This window comes from Cyprinus carpio, chromosome A2 (assembly GCF_018340385.1).
Source record: "Cyprinus carpio isolate SPL01 chromosome A2, ASM1834038v1, whole genome shotgun sequence".
NCBI lineage: Eukaryota > Metazoa > Chordata > Actinopteri > Cypriniformes > Cyprinidae > Cyprinus > Cyprinus carpio.
The window spans coordinates 9776551-9793929 of record NC_056573.1 but is presented as its reverse complement, the minus strand read 5'-3'; the positions used below and the strand labels follow the sequence as shown (position 1 = coordinate 9793929).

Here is a 17379-nt window from a genome sequence, read left to right as displayed (position 1 = left end):
GCACAAAATAAAATTAGTACTGATATGCCACCTAAAAGGAATAGTTCACCCCAAAATAAAAAAAATCAGAAAATACTCACCCTCATCCAATATGTCGATGAGTTTGTTTCTTCATCTAAACAGATTTGGAGAAATGTAACATTAAATCACTTGCTCACCATTGGATTCTCAGCAGGGAATGGGTGCCATTATTAAGTTGTTTTTAATTTCAAACTGCTGCTTCTGGACAAAATACCAGCCCAAAATTCAAAACAATGCTTTCTCTAGTAAAAATGGACTTGTATTTTAGCCAGAAGCAACAGTTTAAAGTTTACACACACACAGTTTTTCACCTCACAAGACGTTAACTGATGGACTGGAGTGGTGTGGACTACTTGTGGATGAATCTGAGTTTTTTTTTTTTATCAGCTCTTTGAATTCTTAGCCTGATGACACCCATTCACCCATTTCTCTAAATCTGTTCTGATGAAGAAACAAACATCTACTGTACATCTTGGTTGGCTTGATGTTGAGTACATATACAGACAATTTTCATTTTTGGGTCAACTATTCCTTAAATATATTTAAAGAAAACTCACACTAATAATAGACAATAAATTTAATTTAATTAAAAAAAAAAAAAACATGCTGGTAAGAGGGTTAAAATGGGTTGTTGAGATTTTGTCTTACTCTTCAGTGATGCCAACTGATTTATCATACATTTTATTTTGATGTTGTTTTGAACTTGTTTACAACTTCATGCCATTTATTGACATTTTGACCAGTCCAACTTCATAAGGAGACATGTCATCATAACAGTTCAGCTGAGAATATAATAAGACAGCATATTTTACAATGCTCCTTAGGAAAACTGCATGATGCGTTTTATTAGGGGATTCCATCAAAGAGCTACAGACAGAAATTGAGTCCGGCTCCATCCAGTGGAGAGTGTGTGTATTGTATAGCAGCTTCCTGTCAGATAAGTGAGGATAAATACTGCTTAGAAAGCTCAGTCAGTCCAAAAAGATCAAACTTCCTTTTGAGGTTTTCAAGTGATAAAGGGTATTTTACTTCAAATGTAGACATCCTAAAAAAGGTGGTGGTGGTGGGGTTACTGTACACAAAATATACACAATGTGAAAAGATATTTTGAAATTGTATGCATAGTATATGCTGACAATATCTGCTCCTCTGGCTGTGGAACCTCACACATAGGGTTGCCAACTTCAGAAAAGGAAAATAAGGGACAATCGTGGTTTTTCATAGAAAGGGACACACACACACACACACACACACACACACACACACACACACACACACACACACACAGAGGTATATATCTTTTAGATCTGTCATTTTTTTAATGGAGTCTCTTATGCTCATCAATGCTGTATTTATTTGATCAAAAATACGAAAAAAAAAAGTAATATTGTGAAATATTAGTGCAATTTCTAATATTACTTTAATTTATTTCTGTGACGCAGCACTGCATTTCAGTATCATTACTCCAGTCCACAGTGTCACATGATCGTTTAGAAATCATTCTTATTCTGATTTATTATCAGTGTTGCACCTGTTGTGCTGCTTAATATTTTTTGGAACCTGTGTTCCATAAATAAAATAAAAAGTTAAAAAGAAAATAATTTATTCAAAATAGAAATATTTTCTAACAATATCACTTTTATCCATTTAACACATCCTTGCTGAATAAAAGTATTCTAAGAGTTTCTTTAAAAAAAAAAAGAAAGAAAGAAATTTTTATTTATCAAAGAATCACAACTGTTTCCTACATTGATTATAAATCAGCATATTAGACTGATTTCTGAAGGATCATGTGACACCGAAGTCTGGCGTAATGATGCTGAATATTCAGCTTTGCTTCACAGGAATAAATTATATTTTAAAGTATATTAAATTAGAAAACTGCTATGTTAAATTGCAATAATAGGCTATTTCACAAAATTACATTTTTTTTTCTCTGTATTTTTGATCAAATAAATGCAGGCTTGATGAGCATAAGAAACTTCTTTAAAAACATTAAATATCTTACTGATCCCAAACTTTTGAAGAGCCGTGTATACATATATAGTCTATAGGCAGTCTATCTCATGAACAGTTAAATGTTCTCCCATTTTGCAATACATATATGTGCAATAACCTTATACTATTTTTCACTTTACATTCTAGTACATCACATTCCCTACAACTTATTTTTTTTATTCTATTCATATTCTACAGTATTTTATCTAAAGCATATTTATCCTGTGTGTGTGTGTGTGTGTGTGTGTGTGTGTGTGCGCGCACGCTCTATTTATATTTATACATGAGTATTTTATTCATACCTTTTTTTATTATGTGTTGTTGTCTCTGTGTACTGGAGGCTTGTGACACTAAAACAAATTACTTATATGTTCAAACATACTTGGCAATAAAACTTCTGATATGGGTGCGTTTAATATACAGTAGACCTACTACAGTAGGCTATGAAAATGTGTATTTTTCAGTTAAAGAAAACTTAGAGAGTAAACATGGACTGCTTTGGGTGCTTGACACTTCATTGGTCATTTTGTTTTAAGAATGATATTCAAGGTTAAGAATACGCTGGAAGTTACTTAAATGTAAATTGTTTTATCTAGGTAGCTATACATTAGAGAAAGACGACTTTCCTTATTGATCACATCAGCGGTACTGACCTGCCGGCTGAGGTTTCTGCTTGGTCCAGCCTCCCTCGAACGGCGATGTTCACAAATCAAACACTTGTCAAAAAAGAATGATTAATTCTTGATGTAGAGTTTGTTATTCGTATGGTCTAGTTGGTCATACGGCATATGCCTTAAATACGGGACAAACTGCATTCCGTATAGCTTTCATACAGAATGCATCATTGATGCCTTAAATACGGGACGATTCCATATTATATGGTACAGTGGGCAACCCTACTCACACAGGATGCTCATCATCTTTTCCTTACAGTGTTTCCCTGAAAGAATCAACATCGACTTTCACAGTCTTCTGTGGATGTATAGAGTCAGATTAGCATGCATATTCCAATATAAACTCTACAATTAGCCAGAAATCACATAAGAAATTAATTAAAACTGTTTAGCATGCGCTATTAATACATCCAGTGATGGCTTTGGTATTAACATTTACATAAGTTACTGAATCAACTGTCTGGGAAAATGCTAATTTTATTGTGTAGGAATATGTTCTATATGATCTTGTGTTCCTTGCAGAAGAATCAATATCTGCTGCGCTTTAAAGAGTCTCCCAGTGAGACACAGCTCTGAGGTGCATTTTTCAATCAGTTTGATGTATTTTTCTTTGGATCTCATGTGATTTAAATGTAGTAAAGCGGTCCAGGTTTCTTCTGTAGATTCTGGTCTGATCTCTGCAGAATCGCAGCTTGATGTTTTGATCAAGTCTGAGAAGTTTTCCTGAAGCCACGGCATCAAGCCACGGACCATGGGCTCTGGTGGAAGTGACTGTGCTGTGTCCAATAAATGCTGTCTCAAATCTTGACACTGTTTTCTCAAGAATTGGCTGGAAGAAATGCTGGCATCTTGAAGGGGTGTGGAAGTAGTAGGGGGTGTCACGGTTATACCGGTATTGACGATAACCCTGATATTCAAATCATGAAATATCGACATCGTGTTAATTTAGGGTTTGACGATATACAGGTATTGGCAATAACCATAATATTTAAGATGAATGGGACACTAAGATAACACAACACGCAAATAGCGTACTCCAGTGCCAGTACCTGGTTGACCTCCCAGGTGGCAGTATTGCACCTTAACGCTGACACCTGTCACACAAGAAGACGCAGCCCATGGCTGGACTACCCCGAGAAGAACGCCTCTGGTGACTATCGTAACCTCGGTTCCCTGAGAGGTGGGATTGAGAGATTATGTCAGCTAAGACATATACAGGAACTCCTCCCTTCTCCACTTTCGCTGAAATCTTATGGGCTAACGCCAGCTGGGGACAGCTGGCCAGTTGACGCGAAGCATGCAAATACTGACAGGTCAGTGGGGAAATTAAAATGCATGGGTGCAAAAATTATGTCAGAACCACGACTGAATGCTAGCACAGCTGATCAAACAGCAACCACTGCGGCTAACGTAATGTCTCGTTCCCGCCTCACAGGGAACCGAGGTTACGATAGTAACCGGAGGCATTCCCTTTCAAGGCGGTAACTCAACATTACGTCAGCTAAGACGTATATGGGAATTGTATTAAATCCCACCGTGAGAGCAGTGAAGATAAGCCCTGAACGGGGTCAATCACACCCACACATAAGCAAGACAGTTCTAGCCAATAGCCGCGTCGCTAAGAGTACTCGCATCTGATAGGCGGAACTAGACCAATGAAACATCTGCTCTGACCCTAACCAAATTTGCATATCTTCATGCAATGAACACGAAGGCTGCACTGAACAGGGCAGACACAGCACAGGGTTAGCAGCTATACTGTATAGCTGGTTATAACAGTTCACAACACATGAATGAAACTTAACTCACTGAAAATACATGTGATGCTACAAAGGGTACATCCAGCTTGTAAAACCTGGTGAATGTGTTCTGGGAAGACCAGCCAGCAGCAAGACATAAATCCTGGATAGACATACCTCTAGCCCAGGCCCATGAGGAAGCAATTACCCTCACAGAATGAGCTCTGATGTTGAGGGGACAATCTTTCCCCTGGCATTCGTAAGCCAACGCAATAGCGTCCACAATCCAGTGAGAAAGTCTCTGTTTTGAAACAGCATGTCCCTTATTACATCCACCAAAGCACACGAACAGCTGGTCCGACTGACGAAAAGCGGCCGAGCGATCCACATACATCCGCAAAGCCCTAACAGGGCAGACAGCACTCTGAGCATCAGCGTCACGCGAGGCTGGCGACTCAGCAGATAAGGCGGGCAGGGAAACAACCTGTGCTCTAAACGGTGTATTGAGTGACTTCGGCACGTAACCTGGTCTTGGCCGGAGAGTGACATTACAGTCGCCAGGTCTGAAACAGATGCAATCATCTTTCACCGAAAACGCGTGTAAGTCTCCAATGCGCTTCGCCGAGGTGAGAGCAAGAAGCAAGGCTGTCTTCAGGGAAAGTTGTAACATCTGTTGTAACAGTCTTTCTCCTGTAAACTTGGCCAATAAGAACACCCTGGCGATACAGAGTCATATCGTGCCAAGGGGTCAGCTCATCCCAACTTCACTTTGATACGCAAGGTATGCGCCATGTGCTCTGTGGCACCGGTCACGGTTTAATCAGCGCGCGCTCTGATTAAACTAAGACCAGCCAATCATTGAGATAGTTCAGGATGCGCATTCTGCTCTGCTTCAGAAGAGAGAGAGCAGCATCTATGGATTTCGTAAACATACAAGGGGCCAGGGATATACCGAAGGGTAGGACCGTGAATTGGTACACTATCCACTCAAAAGCAAATATCAGGAAACGCCTGTGGCAAGAGGGTACCTGAATGTGAAAATAAGCATCCTTTAAATCCACAGAGATAAACCAATCTCTCAGTCTGATGTGTGAGAGAATTTGTCTCAGCGTAATAATTTTGAACAAGCGCTTCAAAATCGTGCAATTCAGCGGTCTCTGGTCCAAGATTGGGAGGAGTCTGCCTTTTTTTGGTACCAGAAAACAGCGACTGGTAGAAGCCGCCCTCACAGTCTGCTAGGGGCACTGTCTCTACAGCGCGTTTTGCGAGAAGGTTGTGCATTTTGCAGGAGCGTCAAGAAGGGCCTTTTTTTCTTTTTCTTTTTTTTTAGTCCTTTAACTCGGTCAGAGTAAGCCACAGGTAACGATCTAGCACCACAAGATTCCCCATGTTGTGACCGATAATCGAGCTGTCAACTTCATCGCTCTGAGGGCCAGATCCATGGCGCGTTGGAGCTCATCCAGAGACTTGAGCAGCTTGGCCTGATACACCTGGAGTATCAGCATCACGTGCAATGCTTAAGCTGCTTGGCCCCCCACAGAGAAAGCCTTGCCGGCAAAGTTTGCAGTGGTGCAGCAAGGTTTAGAGAGGAGAGACGCATTGTTCACTAACCACATAGACGTGCAGCAACGGCTTCTTCCACCAACGACGGCATCTAACACAGAGGGGGGGTTTATCACACCCCACTTGGTCAGTGCCGTCCACAGAAGACCAGAGGGAGGGTGTGTCCTTTCGGCCGCGATCTGACTGGAGGTACCACTCATCCAGACAGCTTCTGGCCAACTCGGCAGGAGGCACCCACTCCAAGCCGAGCTCATCAACTACCTTGGACAGGACGTTAAGGAGCTCAACATCACTAGGATGGACATCACTATCCTCTCTCGCAGACGCTGACACCCTCCATGGCACCGAAGGACACCATATCTTAAGTGATAGGGGAGAGGCGGAGAACAGCAGTCATTAAGCGCACTGGAAGGGGACCTGCAGCAGTAGGGATAAGGAGCACATGGGCAAAGAGCCAATTCGGGTTCATAACCTGACCCTGACAGATCCGCATCAGAAGCTCGTGGCACTTTCCTCCTTGGCTCGAAAGAGACTGCAGAGGAAGAGCGTGGCAGGACTTGTTGGGTGAGTTCATCGCCTTGGACGATGGCCACATGGAGCTTGAGAGTCCAGAGGCTCATATCTCCGCAGTGGGGGCAGTCCGACCCCCCAAGCAGCGCTTTTGTGTGGGTGTGACCCATTAGAGAGTTTGATTGGCTCTGCGCAGGAGAGGCAATCGCGAGTCATCCTCGTTTCCGAAGCTCACTGGAACACAGGAGGGGAAGAGAAGGCATGTCCGCTGCAGTGTGTAGATCACGGTGAGTAGTCTTGTTGATAGACTTCTTACATCTTGTAGAAGGTTGGCTGAAGAAATAGATATTGAATGGATGACGTACAAGCTCTGCTTTATATAGAGTGGGGGGCCTCTCATATTTCATGCGCTTGACTGCTATTGGCCAGTTTCACTGGCGTGATTCAATAAGGCTTCAGCAGTATTTGGAGAAAAGGGTAATTCCCACAGAAATGTATAGTGACCTATACATATTTTGTGTAGAAACACTACTACAGAAAACCAGTTCCGCCTGACAACGTGTTTTGCATAAATCACATTTCAATAGTGATATATAACAATTAATACTTGCTGATCTATGAATTTGTTGTATAGTAGCATTCCACAAAAGTGCCATTTCTGGGAAGCTTAAATACAAATTACAGCATTTGAAGAAAATTAATTTACACAAAAAAAATAAAAAAAAATAAAATAAATGGTCTTGTTTGACTGTATTTGATTTCAGTTCTGTAGAGTACATTATTTCATCATGGTATTTTGTTTTGAACATTTTAGTGGTACATTCTTTTAACAACTAACTGTATGGCAGAAATAAATAATTGATAAAAAAGAACACAGCAGTAAAAGAAAACAAAATAAAAAAAATTATAATTATATATATGTATGTGTGTGTGTGTGTATGTGTGTGTGTGTGTGTGTGTGTGTGTCAGCCTATTCACAGTCATTAGATTCTGTCATTTTGGGTGATTAACATTGTGAATGCTTTAAAATAAAACAAGTAGGTAAAATGTAACGGTCAACGTTAGTTTCTAAAAGTCATACTTGCATTTTATTGCATTCATAATGCTACTAAACGATTTTATGCAACTTTGTTTTTAATTGCATGACACTGTACCTACAACAGCACATGGTGCCACTATAGCAGGTTTTGCAAGTATCATTATCTTGAAAAAATGCGCACCAAATTCAGGACACAAACATAATGATATAAGGTCTTTCAGGATTCATTTACAAAAAGAACATCATGTCATCCAAAAAAAAAAAAATAATAATAAAAACCTTCCACAGACTAAGCTATATAAATATCAGTTCCAGTATGTCCTAAAGATCACAAAAAATTCATGTGGAGGTCCAGCGCCACCAGGCCACTTTCATACGGTCCCAAACAGCTTCTAATGAATCAAAGGCTGGACGCACATCAAGGATTGTGTGCTTAGCCATTTGGCCTTCATCATAGTAGTCTATCACATATCTGACTTCTTTTCCACATCGGTCAATAATCCAGTCGTGCCTGTCAAACGGTAGCTCATGCCTACAACACAGAAGACCAAAAGCAACTTATTATATCTGAATTGGCATTCCACTTAAGTTTTCCTGAAGATGATCACAGAAGTTTTGAGACCAAACATTCAAGAATGAGCATAAAATAAATTAAGAAATAGCATCCCTTACCCCATCCAGTGGCGAAATCTAGCTCTGGGTGAAAAGTCTTTTGCTTTTCCACCAAACCTTAGAAGAGAAGGTCCACATGGGCATTCTCTGTGGAGGACAACAGCAGAACATCAGGACACATCTACTAGGTGACATGTGAGGATACATGCAAGTTGCCTTTAAAGAAATAGTTGACTCAAATGAAAATTTGCTGAAAAGGTACTCACTCTCAGGCCATTCAAGGTGTGGATGAGTTTGTTTCTTAAGCAGAATAGATTTGTAGTAACTACATCACTTGTTTATGCATCCACTGCAGTGAATGGGTGCCGTCAAAATGGGAATTCAAACATCTGATAAAAACATCAGAATAATCCACAAGTAATCCACATGAATTAATGTATTGTGAAGTGAAAATCTGCGTGTTTCTAAGAAACAAATCCATCAAGGCGTTTTAACTTTAAACTGTCACTTTTGGCCAAAATACCACTACCAACACATAACATTAGAACCAGTCTGAGCTGTTTTCACAAACAGTACTTGATCTGTGCATATTTCTCTCCTGATTCAGACAAGAAAATGTTTCACTGGAGAAAGCAATATTACGGACAGAGGACCCATATTTCAGCCTGACACACAGCTTACACTTCACTTGTTGTTAATTGATGGACTGAATCAATATGAATAATGTGTCATAAAGCAATATATTTTATAATACTACAACAATTTTATCAAACGTTGGTCCTGTAGTGCCGATGTCCTGCAGAGTTTAGCTCTAACCCGGATTTCCTGCAATATAGTTGATTGATAAGATCTATATCCAGCGCCAGGGTAGCAATATTAGTTGATGATAACCTATACAACGTTGGTCCTGTAGTGCCGATGTCCTGCAGAGTTTAGCTCTAACCCTAATCAAATACACCTGAACAAGCTAATCAAGGTCTTCAGGATTACTAAGGCTACAGACAAGTGAGGTTTTTTTAAGGTTGGAACTAATTTCTGCAGGACATTGGCACTCCAGGACCGACGTTGCCTACTGTACTATATGTTTTTGACTCATTATTAGATATATACGGAGCTGTTGCTCTGTCTGCTGTATTCACCATCCGCACTCAAGAGGGACTCACCCTTTCCTCAGCATGGCATTCCAGAACATCTGCTCTGAGGGATAAACCCAGTTCTGCTCAGATCCAGCACGACGGATGGTAGACTCCTCTCTTACAACAGAAAGTCGAAATGGTTGACCAGGTGAAGGTTGCTGGTTTGGTGGTGGCATCTACAGAGAACAGTAAATAAATGAGACTTAATGGTAGAAAAGGGAAACTCAGTGCATCCAAGCTTCTAGTTCAGGTGTCTCTAAACTCAGTCCTGGAGGGCCAGTGTCCTGCAGAGTTTAGCTCCAAATTGCCTCAACACACCTGCTGGAAGTTTCTATTATGCCTAGTAAGACCTTGATTAGCTGGTTCAGTTGTGTTTAATTTGGATTGGATCTCAAATCTGCAGGAGATCGACTCTCCAGGACTGAGTTTGGAGATCCCTGTTCTAGTTATTAGGTAACCAATTTCAAGAGAGAAAATTACCATGTTTGCTGGATTGATGTCAGACATTGTGGGTTTAGCCCCATTGGCAGCTCTCATAGGACACTCTACAAATTCATAAGCCCTATCCTGATGTGCTGGTACATCTGGTGCTTTCTTCAGCTTATCGCTAGCAGATGCAGACGCCTGATGCATTGGACATTCTGGTGGAGGGGTACCTGTTTGAGATGGTAAGAATAGTGAAGAAAACTGAGGAGAAGAGACATATTTTTGACATTTCTGTATATGAGGGCTGAAAACAACTAATCAGTAAAATGGGCCTGCTCCTGGAGGGCCACTGTCCTGCAGAGTTTTGCTCCAACCATAATCCAACACACCTAAACCAACTAATCAAGGGCTTCAGGATCGCTTCAAAATCATATCCAAGTGCACTGAAGCATGTTGGAAATAAACTTTAAAGGGTGGTGGATCTCTAGGAACAGGGTTAAAGAGCTCTACATAAAATTTATGATAATTAATCATGAAAATAATTCACAATGAATTTAATTATCAATTAACTGCATATGTGTGATGGGAACAAAAAAAAAAAAACATCTGGTAATCATGTCACTTTACAGCAACAAATAACATTTCTATAGACAATGTGCACTTTTTTTAATTAGCTTTAACTTTTTTAATCAGTTATTTGTGTTTTAGAAGGTAATGTGTATATATTTTATGTGCACATAATTTATAGCATAGCTTACATGGATACCATAACTCTTTGTTTCATTGCCTTCAAACTGCACATTGTTTGGAGGACAAGATACTTGATGATATTTTGAAAATAATGAGTTAATTTTAATGTGAAAAGAATAAAAAAAAAAAAAAATATCAAAAATATAATCTTATGAATCAAAAAAAAGCTAAAAATAACAAAAAAAAAAAAATAACAACAATATTACAATGATTCCGACAGAACAGTGGAGAAATAATAAAGAAATAAATTAAAAAAGGGGCGGTACTTTTTCAGTACTTTAAATACTGAAGTACTGATGTCTCACTTTTATTAATATCTCGATGCATCGGACAGCCCTGTGGTGGTGCGCTACCAAAATCAGTCACCATGATGCCCTCTGCCTTCACGGTGCCTGTAGGGTTGGACATAGTGTCTCCCTCAGCTTCCCAGACAAAAAGATGAAAGAACACAGTCAGTTTTGAGTGACCTTACATGACATTTTCTATCATATATACATGCATGTTATATATATGCATGTGCAAGTATGTATAAAATCTTATAATGGACATAAAATGCTATGTCTAACAACAGAACACAACTATCGTGTTCTAGCATTAGTAAAAGCTGGGTTTTGTGAGTCAGCGTGACTTTAGGTGGCATCATTGTCCTCATTTTTGTCTTAGAAGATGTAAACTTTACCCCTGATTGACTGCTGTGTCAGTCTGAATACACACCGAAGAGCTGACAGCCAAATGTCCTATTCTACCCAAGTCCATTGACTTCAAGATCAACCGTAATAGATGTCTGCAGCATTTACTGCACAATTATGCTTTTGGGAAGTTGTGCAACAAATGTTCCAAAAGACTCACTTATAGTACAGTATGGACACAAGCATAAGAAAAAAAAATGAATGATGTACCTGTCTGTCCATACTTCATATAGCGTTTTTAACTGCTTGGATGGTTCAAATTGCACTATTAAAACTAGGTGCGCAAGATATTGCTGATGAAAGACTCGCCGCTATATAATAGTAAAGCACACTTACCTCCCACCTCTAAAGTCAATGTCGTTCACTAGAAACATGCCTCATATCCCACGATGCTCTGGGTGATTGCATCACGCCGTGTATGTGTGTGGCACAGTCGGGCAGCCACATGCACACTGCCCCTAGAGTATTGGAGAGTTTAGATTTTTATTATAATTTATTTAAATATGACATTATCTAATTTAATTAAAAGTACATCACGAATCAATACATTATTTATATTATTCAACGAATATTCAAATCTTTTTCATCAATTGCTTCCTGGGGAAGTTTTTCCAGTGACAAGTATGATTCCGCACTGAAAAATGATTCACAAAGTGTTAAAACTAAGTATTTTATTTAGATTAAAACATTGTCACACCACAGAAACACAACTCTTCGGTTACTTATATGAGCATTTTTTGACATCACATAATTTGTAGAAATTCATTCCGATTGGAATAGCTCACACCTTTTTCAAGAATCATATCATTGATTTTTTAACTGCATATTCAATGTATATCTATTACGTAATTGATGATAAATAACCTGAAAAGCTTTAGCTTATTGAAGTTTGTATAATTATTGTCAGTTTTCCAAATCCAACCAACAAACCACTTAATACAAGCAAAACGCTTATACACGGCTGCATCAAGTTATACATTTTCAGAAACACATATTATATAACATTGTCACCTGATACATTTCCCATTCCAGACATACATAATAATGTCCATATAGTATTCTCCATGTGTGCAATAATTACATGTAGACATGCATGGTTTCTTGAGTATAATATCCTGCAGTGCTGAGCTGCAAAAGGCAGGATCTTTAACTCATACAATTTACCTATAATTCCACTACATTTATAATGGCCATTATATTTCCTCTGTTTGTATAACCCTATCCATATTGTAGTCAAAAATTAGTTTATCATGGTCTACAGGCACACACTGTGTATTGTTGTGGAAGTTCAGATGTGCTGTTGCTTTGTTAATTGCATTCATAAAGTTAAGTTGGTTGATTTTAATAGCAGCTTCATAATAAATAGTGCAACCACAATTGTTTGGGACGATTGTACATGTGATCGGTCTCATAATCACCTGATTTCTTAAAACTTAAAGGAGCGCCTGTGATTGAATTCCTCTTGTTGAGCCCATATTTTAAGATGACATCATGTAAGTCAATATTAATACAATAAATCATTTTCCAAGCTCTTGATTTCAGTTTAAAACTCACAATTATGATGCCACAGCATTACAGCAGCAGGAAGAACAAAACACATATGGCATTTAAACTCCAGCAACAGGTTGGACACGAAACGAGATGGAAGGTTTGTGTTCTGATGTGTTCATTTGCTGTCTGTATCTCCATGTCAGTCTGTCTTTTTAGTTTCCATCTCAGTTCCTGCTTTTCTCAACCAGGCCGAGCGAAGGACTTTGAGACATCCACGGATGATTCTGTGCATCCACATGATGTTCATGACATCCAAAGACACACTGGAAATAACCCAGGCACTGCGGCCCCCCAAAGGTAACCGGTAGAAGTCATCCGTACCAAAGACCAAGTACATATGGCTGTAGTAGCCTGGAATGACTGCGATCCTCACCAAGAAGAATGTAAAAGTCATGGCGACACCATTAGCCAGACTCGGTTTGGAAAGTTTGTGGTAGCCCAACATGTGAAAAAACCAACTGAAAGACATTAAAAATAATGCAATTAGAAAATTAGCTCCTTTAACAGTCTCATTGTATGCTTTTAGGTGTTTTTGTTAGGTCATACTTACCGCTGGTTCACAAAGGGAGTGGAGAATTCTGAAAGCAGGCGGAAATTAGCAAAGTAAGGCAATATTCCTTGACTCTGAAAAAAAGCACAAAATGACCTTATAAATCTTGAAGTAATAGTACACCAGACCCGCTGAAGACAACTTACCAGCACATAGTAGTATGCATAGAGAGCAGCAAAATGGTGTATGACAAAATATTTATCTCCAATTGACTCCCATGAAGTAAACATGAGCAAGAGATCTGAAAATAAGAAACAGATAATGTTCTGAGTGTAACCATCAAGTTTAAAGCAAAAAAAAAAAAAAAAAAATCTTACTAAATAAATTAATGTACACATCTTAATCATTATTTCCAACAAACAAGCAAATAAATAAATAGATTTTTAAACTGCAATGATGCAGTTTTGTTCAAATATTTTTCTTCAAAGCAATAATAATAAATGATTATGCTGAAAAATACATTAAAAAATGAAAATGAATTTTAATTCAGAAATGAAAAAAAGTTAAGCTTAGAATAAATGTATACAAATCATTAAGTGTATAAATTAAAATATTCAATTTAATTATGCACAAATTAATAGATATAGCATCACATCATTAAGCCTCCACCCACCTGATATAAGATAGCCTGAGGTAATGGCCACATTTAGCTTCACCAGTGTGGCATCTCCCCTGTGATCACAAATTAGAGGTTAGATAAGATAAATGTTTTTTGTAAGACCACCAAAAACATCTGATTCAGATTATACTTTCAGGACAGAAACTACACAATGTTGCATAAGTTGTGCCAGCACATTTGTAACGGATTGCATCTTCAAATCCTCACCAGACTGGGTCTTTCTGGATAGGTTCATCATAGATATATATATAGAGACAGAAAAGTCCCACAACCAAGGCATGTACTGTTGAGACAGCCCTTTGAGAGAGAAAAAAGAAAAAGAGACAAAAACAAAACACAGTGAGAATTTATAGATATTCCAATTTTGGTTAAGAGTGCACAATAAAACATGCTTTTAGAAGATAAATCTGACACCTGGAGTTCCACTCTGTCCTTTGTGTATGTCTGAGTCTCAGGAAGCCTTTGCAGAGCTTCTCAGACAACCAAGGGCTACCTCTGTGGAACAGCCACTGGAAGCCCAGGAAGCTCCCTGTTACAACCACCAGCACCTGCAGGCTGAGAGGCTCCATGCCTGCTGAGCCCTAGAGAAAGAAAGAGACGAGAGCAAGATGGCGGTGAACGTTCAGCAATAAATCTCCTATTGACCCCCCCAGCCCAACACATAATCGTCACACCCCTACCCCACAACACTCTTTGACAAATCACATGTTTCTTACACCAGTCCAGACCAATTGCGAGCATAAAAGCCCCAGTCATCACCTGAGCTGCCGCAGTACCTCTCTACTGCCAAATCCCTTAGTATACAGAGGTTTGCATATGTGCTGACAGCCGCACAGCCATCTAGAGGTCAGCCCACTCAAACACGTCTCAGATTTCTCCATTTGTGATTTATATGAGCCACGCGTAGCTTTTGTGCAGTCTGAAATGCATCCGAATCCCAGAGATCTCAGCGTCCCATAAGAAACAGCTGATTGTGTGGGCTTGTGCTGCATACACAAACTTCTATCCTGGCTGAGGGAGCGTGTACATCTTACTCCAGCTGTACATTTCTGCAGTATGGACACCGATCGTAATGAAACAGCAGGAAATCAATGCTTTTGATCAATGTGGCATTGTTATGTTCCACTGGGACACGACCACTCCCCTGCTATGTCCTCGTACCCTTGAAAATGCATCAAGCTTCAATGTTTTTGGTAACTGATAGTAGGAGGAAGTCAAACCAGCATGACCTTGTCAGATTTTAATTCTGCTGTTTTTTCTGACATGTACAGTTACATTTAGAACATGCTTTTATCTGAAGTGACTCATAAAAGAGGAACAAATCCAATTTGTCAAGGAACCAACACATTTGTAATATAGATTGCCGGGTGTATTTGACAACTAGAAAACTAAAAAAGAGGAGAAATGCAGAGAAGAATGGAATTTATTTAAAAATGTGAGTAAGTGCACTATATATGTGCAGTAGGAGTAAAACAAAAAAGGGCCAAATAATCAGGAAATAAAGCAGAACATGCTATCTTTATCATTTTCTTTGTCAGATTCATTGGCTAAGCCATTCATTTTCTCTTGCAACAGCTCAGTCTGTCCTGCTTCTTGGTGACTATGAACCGACTGCATGCTTCCTTAAAAAATACTGTAGTCAACATAATGCATGATCAGACTTACCCTTTCCGTTACGAAAGACCCATGTTGAACTGGCCATGGAGAGTGTGCATGAACACAGCTGGATACGAGGACAAACGCAGAGTAAGAGATCTGCGAATCTCAGGTGTTCACCTAGGAGAGGATGGCAGAGAGATTGCAAATGCAAATCCAACAGCCTTGTCCCTCTCCACTCTCCATATTAATTCAGTAAGCGCCTTCTCTTGTATGCAGTTGTCCAGTGTAATTTTATATGTTTGAAAAATGAGCTTCATTGCATAAAGGAACCACTAGATGGAGTGAGACGTCCACTTGACTATCTTTTTTTTTTTCTCTCCATGGTAGCAAAAGAGCTTCAGGCATATGTGTTAGAGCAGGAGAGGGTGGTTGATACTATCTGAAAAAGGACACTATTGGTAAATGCATATTGCAGCTTAAACCAGATCTATTACTATTTACCAAACAAAATAAACCCTAGAATTATTTAAAATCACTCCAGCAGTAACACTCTAGGGGTTTCTTGTATTTAGAGCCATAATGGAGCAAGTTTATGGCAGAGCGGTTACTCTTGCCCTGCAGCTTCAGGTAATAACATCCCATCCCCCTCTAAAGCACAGTTGTTGTTGTTGTTGTGGTTGTTGTTGAGTCCATCTGGATGTTCCGCCTCAGGGTTGGAGCAACAAGGCATTCCTGTTTGATTAACCGTTTGCCCCAGAAGAGTTCTGCTCATGAAAAATAAAAGGGATGTAATACCTAAATGTGTATTGTAGAATATTTTTCTCACTTTATCAGCTCTGGGTTACATAACAGTACAATGGAAACTAAAAGCAAAGATACTGTGTGAAATTAACAATCCAGACACAACATTTCTGTTCTGTTGTTGGAATTTCTGTTTCTGACAAAACATCCCTTTTCATTTCCTGTTAAGTGAAATCCAAATGGTTTCACGTAACCTGCTGATTTACTGAAAGACTGCAAACATGATTTACTTAAAGACTGCAAACAATAAAGAGTTTAAACAAATGAATGCATTTGTAACCGTTGGGTTCGTATGTCAAATTGCTCTCCTGTTACTATGAAAGCCCATTTCAGACACATAAGAAAAAAAATCATGCTTTGGTAAATTATCATAATTAAGACATAAAAAACTGTTGAAAAAAGTCAAACTTATGAGTCATAATTATGACAAAGGCGAAATTATGAGGTAAAACTCAAAATTATACCATACTAATAATTGAGATACAAAGTCTGAGACTTATATAAGTCATTGTGACAAAGTTACTTATGTCATTATTTATACTTTTTAAGTTGTTTTTAACTTTTTATCTCATATTTATGTCTTTATCTCATAGTTTTAGCTTTTTATCACGTAATTATGATTTATCAAAGCATGTTTTTTCTTATGTGGCGGAAATGGGCTTCCATACATTACTGAAATAAAATGCGATACTAATCCATATGCAGGTATTAATGGTAAAGTATTACTCGGTTTTAAGCACAGTTATGTGGAAATAGCCCTTGTGCTTTTGTGCTTTTCCTGTCTTCAACCAAAAGTCTGGGAACAATCACTTACCATGACAAACACACCTTGTTTTCGACTGTTTCTTTGTTTGATTGCTATAGCGATGGGCTAAACACGAGTCCACTATATCATTAGTATCCATGTTTTGGCTTGTCCTTAATTAATTGTATGTCTAGAGGCATGATGGCACTTTCCATTTTGATTATAAAGGGGGGCTTAAAACAGTTTTGTATGTCTATACTGACAGATCTTTCATCTTCAGAAGTGAAAGACATTTTAGGTGATGAGAAAAGTTACTATAGTAGGCTATAACATGAGGTGACACTGAATGCTGAACCC

The 17379-nt window shown here is 38.9% G+C and overlaps 2 protein-coding genes and 1 pseudogene across 4 annotated transcripts; all 3 read right to left on the bottom strand.

Moving 5' to 3' along the window:
- Positions 1-954: 954 nt before the first annotated feature.
- Positions 955-3679, bottom strand: LOC109067401 (annotated as a pseudogene).
- Positions 3680-6152: 2473 nt separating this feature from the next.
- Positions 6153-11610, bottom strand: LOC109088535 (holocytochrome c-type synthase-like). 2 transcript variants are annotated; one of them, XM_042771849.1, is made up of 6 exons: positions 11368-11487; positions 10774-10890; positions 9773-9948; positions 9320-9468; positions 8217-8303; positions 6153-8076 (listed from the first exon to the last, which is right to left on the bottom strand). In XM_042771849.1, exons 1-6 carry the CDS (start codon positions 11384-11386, stop codon positions 7884-7886), a joined length of 741 nt encoding a protein of 246 aa, XP_042627783.1. In that variant the 5' UTR covers positions 11387-11487; the 3' UTR covers positions 6153-7883. The 2 variants fall into 2 exon arrangements, with proteins under 2 accessions (XP_042627783.1, XP_042627785.1); XM_042771851.1 differs by lacking the exon at positions 11368-11487 and adding an exon at positions 11494-11610 and having other exon boundaries at positions 6154-8076.
- A 243-nt stretch (positions 11611-11853) lies between these two features.
- Positions 11854-16083, bottom strand: LOC109088539 (TLC domain-containing protein 4-B-like). 2 transcript variants are annotated; one of them, XM_042771843.1, is made up of 7 exons: positions 15543-16083; positions 14292-14458; positions 14085-14174; positions 13872-13930; positions 13405-13499; positions 13259-13332; positions 11854-13166 (listed from the first exon to the last, which is right to left on the bottom strand). In XM_042771843.1, exons 2-7 carry the CDS (start codon positions 14444-14446, stop codon positions 12848-12850), a joined length of 792 nt encoding a protein of 263 aa, XP_042627777.1. In that variant the 5' UTR covers positions 14447-14458; positions 15543-16083; the 3' UTR covers positions 11854-12847. The 2 variants fall into 2 exon arrangements, with proteins under 2 accessions (XP_042627777.1, XP_042627781.1); XM_042771847.1 differs by lacking the exon at positions 15543-16083 and adding an exon at positions 14637-15489.
- Positions 16084-17379: the final 1296 nt, after the last annotated feature.

Coding starts and splice junctions, on each gene's coding strand:
- LOC109088535 (XM_042771849.1), bottom strand. Junction 9,469..9,772: donor ACATCAATCCAGCAAACATG/GTAATTTTCTCT, acceptor TGTTCTCTGTAG/ATGCCACCACCAAACCAGCA. Junction 8,304..9,319: donor AATGCCATGCTGAGGAAAGG/GTGAGTCCCTCT, acceptor TGTCCTCCACAG/AGAATGCCCATGTGGACCTT.
- LOC109088539 (XM_042771843.1), bottom strand. CDS start 14,446: ATGGAGCCTCTCAGCCTGCAGGTGCTGGTGGTTGTAACAGGGAGCTTC. Junction 13,931..14,084: donor ATCCAGAAAGACCCAGTCTG/GTGAGGATTTGA, acceptor TTGTGATCACAG/GGGAGATGCCACACTGGTGA. Junction 13,333..13,404: donor ATGCATACTACTATGTGCTG/GTAAGTTGTCTT, acceptor GCTTTTTTTCAG/AGTCAAGGAATATTGCCTTA.